A 2,500-nucleotide genomic window follows, 5' to 3' on the forward strand; every position below is an offset into this window, starting at 1 on the left:
AAGTCTGAGCAGAGAGCAGGTCTCAGCGGAGATCAAGTCCAAAAAGGGGAAACTTACGGGGAAAGAAGTTGTAACACGATGCGAGGATAAATGTACAGATAGTTTTCATACGAAAGGAAGAAAATCAAAATTAATAATTTTGGTAACAACGATAATGATTTTGACAATGGCATCAACAAAGGCGGTGATTAAAGTAAAGTTTTAATGAAAATCATGATAACAATAATGGTAATGATGATAATGATAAAAATAATAAAGATAAAAGTAATAACACTAAAAACGATAACAGCAACGATGAAATGGGATCGGCAGCGTGAGGCGCGCGGCCCGGCGTCGAGGAGTTCAGGCCAGAGGACGAGCCCGTCGAGCGCGGCGCCCTTGCCAGCGAGACGCCCGCCTGATCCCCTCGGAGGCCGCGCGGCCCGTCCTCCTCGCACAATAATCCCCCAGCAACTCGCTCTAAAAAAGGAACAGACGGAAGTTTTGAGAAAAAAAGAAACCGGCCAATATGGCAGCGAAGACGAGCGCACAAAGGCCAAGCACGAGAACGTCCTTTGCTTTATCGATCGAATAAAACATCCGGCGAGAGCCATGGATGCCATTTCATGCTCTGGCCGCAAGAAAGGAATAACTGCTGAAGGAAAATAAACAAACGTACAATGGTGACTGCGGATTATCCACTGAGATCCAAGAGGAGTCCATCGGGAGTCACGGAAGCGATCCGACGAGGTTTAAAGCAACCAGTTGTGTAGATCAAAGGAATTGTAAAAAGTTTCTAAATACATTTGGTACACTAAACCCTAGATCTGCATCCCAGACTTGATTTTTTTGCCATGTGAAAACAAACAGAAACTTGAGCCAGGAAGACGCGCTCGAGACCCTTTGCAACAAGGGCCAGGTCCGTAATCAGCTGCTGGTCCAGACGCAGAGCGCAGGGCCCTTAGCGCAGGGCGCCCTGGCCAGGGCCCGTCCTGCCTGAGGAGTCGAGCTGCCTCGGCGAGGGGCTGGCCCAAAGACTCGCCTGAGAAAGGAAGAATTACCGGAACTTTCTTCGTGATAAAAGCATTCTTACCTCGATCTTTTCACACACACAAACACTTATATGTGTGGAATTCACGGGGAACAAATTGCAAATGGAACAACGAAGGGAAGAGCAAGAAATATATCGTGTTTTCTTGTCCTTCCCTTCTGTGTTCCATGTGAACACATTCGCATACTCATACACTCGCACACATATACATAATCACACACATTACACATACACACATAATTACAGACATAGATTGATACAGTAATAGGTAGATATACATCTACATACCTATATACGTATATAATTAAAACGCGCCATATCCATTTACTTCTGAGTTTCACGTGATATTTTCTGGTAACAAGAGAAGTTTGATAAGCGCAAAAATTATTTATACGCAATTACATGTAATCGGAACCAGATACTTGTACACGCGTCCCTGGGGTGGATTCAGAGCAGAAAAGGGAAATGGTGTCGCTTACGGATGCATGTTCGCTCTGATGTTCTACCCCTTTTGCAACGGTCGGAAATTTTGCCAATGAAGTGGGTTATATAAAAAAACGAGGCGTATTCATCCAAGACAAAAGATATCCTACACGTCATGCTAAATGTATGACACTTCTGGACATAAATCTAACGGCATTCCACCCAGATTATATGCTTTGCTGAAAATGGCAGAATGAAATTCCTCCGAAACCGGCTCCCAGACGCTGTCACGCGCCTTCCGACCAAATGCGCATCCGACCTGCAAGCAGCGCAGGTGGTGAGAGCGAGGTTTTCTCTGGCAATGCTGTTGCTGTTATTAATTTATCAATGTTGATAAAATATTACGATAGGAATTTAAATGTACAATGATATTACTGATAATGCTGTTGGCGATATTAATAACAGTGATGATGTTAATGATAATTAAGATGTCAAGAATGACCTGAAAAGGGACGAAACGAAAATCCTGACCAAACGATAAGGAAATCTCCTTGCGGATCATGAGAGCCAATCAGCGCTCGATAGGCTCAGGCGACGCAGCTTAGTCTGAGCCGAATGTGGTGTCACGCGGCCGAGGCAGCGCCTGGACGCGCGGCCGAAGTCTGCTCTCTTCTTGAGGAATTTGGGCCTCGGAGGCAGAGCCAGGTGAAAGTCTCTGCTTCAGTACAGCTGTAGGGAAAGTGACACTTACCTGATACTGTAGATCAGCTGTGTCCTCTCCGGATGTATGAGGCTTCGAAGGATCAACCCCGCAGGAGCGGCCATCTTGGACTCTGGGAACTGGGTCGCTGAGTTTCCCCTGAAACTCAGCCCCTCGCCACACTCCTTGGGGCCCAGGAATCGGAGGTTTCCCGGTGAATAAAAGACGGGGGAATTGCAGGCAGTTGCAGGATCTGGAAAGCGCCTCTCGGTCTTGTTGCCGGAGGAAGCCAGTGCGAGCGAGCTCAGCCAGGAGCGAGTGCTGGGAACTGGGGAAATCATGCTCAC

At 46.9% G+C, this 2,500-nt stretch overlaps 1 protein-coding gene across 1 annotated transcript in view; it reads left to right on the top strand.

Moving 5' to 3' along the window:
- Nucleotides 1-2,500, top strand: part of LOC113820542 (inactive phospholipase C-like protein 2) — a 45,659-nt gene that overhangs the window by 16,595 nt on the left and 26,564 nt on the right. Inside the window, 2 exon segments of the mRNA XM_070116186.1 lie at nucleotides 47-67; nucleotides 469-480. Coding sequence (XP_069972287.1) covers nucleotides 47-67; nucleotides 469-480 — 33 coding nt within the window.

This window comes from Penaeus vannamei, chromosome 3 (genome assembly GCF_042767895.1).
Source record: "Penaeus vannamei isolate JL-2024 chromosome 3, ASM4276789v1, whole genome shotgun sequence".
Lineage (NCBI taxonomy): Eukaryota > Metazoa > Arthropoda > Malacostraca > Decapoda > Penaeidae > Penaeus > Penaeus vannamei.